Source organism: Condylura cristata, unplaced genomic scaffold, assembly GCF_000260355.1.
Source record: "Condylura cristata isolate star-nosed mole 26May11 unplaced genomic scaffold, ConCri1.0 scaffold00009, whole genome shotgun sequence".
Classification (NCBI taxonomy): Eukaryota; Metazoa; Chordata; class Mammalia; order Eulipotyphla; family Talpidae; genus Condylura; species Condylura cristata.
The window spans coordinates 2,316,538-2,317,561 of NW_004567110.1; the positions used below are offsets into that span (position 1 = coordinate 2,316,538).

At 63.8% G+C, this 1,024-nt stretch overlaps 1 protein-coding gene across 1 annotated transcript in view; it reads left to right on the forward strand.

The window, feature by feature from the left end:
- Positions 1-1,024, forward strand: part of TRAPPC9 (trafficking protein particle complex 9) — a 133,557-nt gene that overhangs the window by 50,837 nt on the left and 81,696 nt on the right. Inside the window, exon 11 of the mRNA XM_012722892.1 lies at positions 55-194. Within this exon, the coding sequence (XP_012578346.1) occupies positions 55-194 (140 nt within the window). The remainder of the gene's footprint in view (positions 1-54; positions 195-1,024) is intronic.

Sequence of the window (1,024 nt, forward strand, 5' to 3'; positions counted from 1 at the left end):
CGGAGCTGCCTCGGCGGGGAGGCGGGCCCTCCCCAGGGTGCCCTGTCTGCTCAGGAGGGCGCCAAGGCTCGCTTTGCAGGGGTGTCCGGAGGAGCCCCCCACTCTGTGCGGCGGGAAGGAGCTGTGGACCAGCTCTCCAAGCTCACCCTGACCCTCCAGGGCAAAGCCAGCCCCGCCCACGCGGCTTCTCTCCGGTACGCACCGCCACCCTGCTCTGCCCCCCAGAGGCCGGCGGAGCCGCACGCTCCGCAGCAGGTCCCGTCTTGGGTCCCGTGGGCTTTCCGTGCTGAGTGCCCCCGCCCTCGGGTGAGGCTTTGGTCCTGGCCGCTCCCTGACCGCCCTTTGCGTGCGGGGGGCCCTGGAGAGGCAGGAGCGCTTGGGGGAGCCCCGCTGGCTCAGCTGAGCATCCTGGGATGAGTCTCAGTTCCGGCAGGCCAGAAGCTGATGTTGAAGATGATTTCTAGGGAGCCGGCCCCGGGCACTGTCTCCCCAAATCAGCCAGAGCTCACTGGCCTCGGCCAGAGTGGCCCTTCCAGGCCCAGCGTTTTCCTCCACCGCGCTCCAGGGTTGTATCTGTCCGGCTGTTTGTCCCCTCGGTCAGGCTGTCAGAGACGTTTTGGGGATAACGGCTGTTTGGAGAACTTTCCCTGAGTGGTCAAGGTGTCTTTTGCCTGCTGCTCTTCCTTTGCAGGCACATTTTTTGTCAAGAAGTAGCTTTCCATTTCAACAGGTCTAAAAATAACGAGCATCTTAAAGTCAAATATTAGCAAAAACAAAGAACGAAATGGAAATTCCCACCAGGACAAATAATGGTCAGGCTAACAGCCACGGACTCATGGACGGCTTCGAGCGTGGGCGGGAGGCGTCGCGGAGAACGGTGGGCTCGGCCGGGGCCGCCCCGCGGTCCACCGCTGCCGCCCAGCAGGCGTGGGCAGGTGCCCGTGTTTGCTTTAGCACTAGCGGGCAGGGCTGTTGCGCGCTCACGCACTTCGCGTGCGTCTCACACGCAGGACATGTGCCGCGC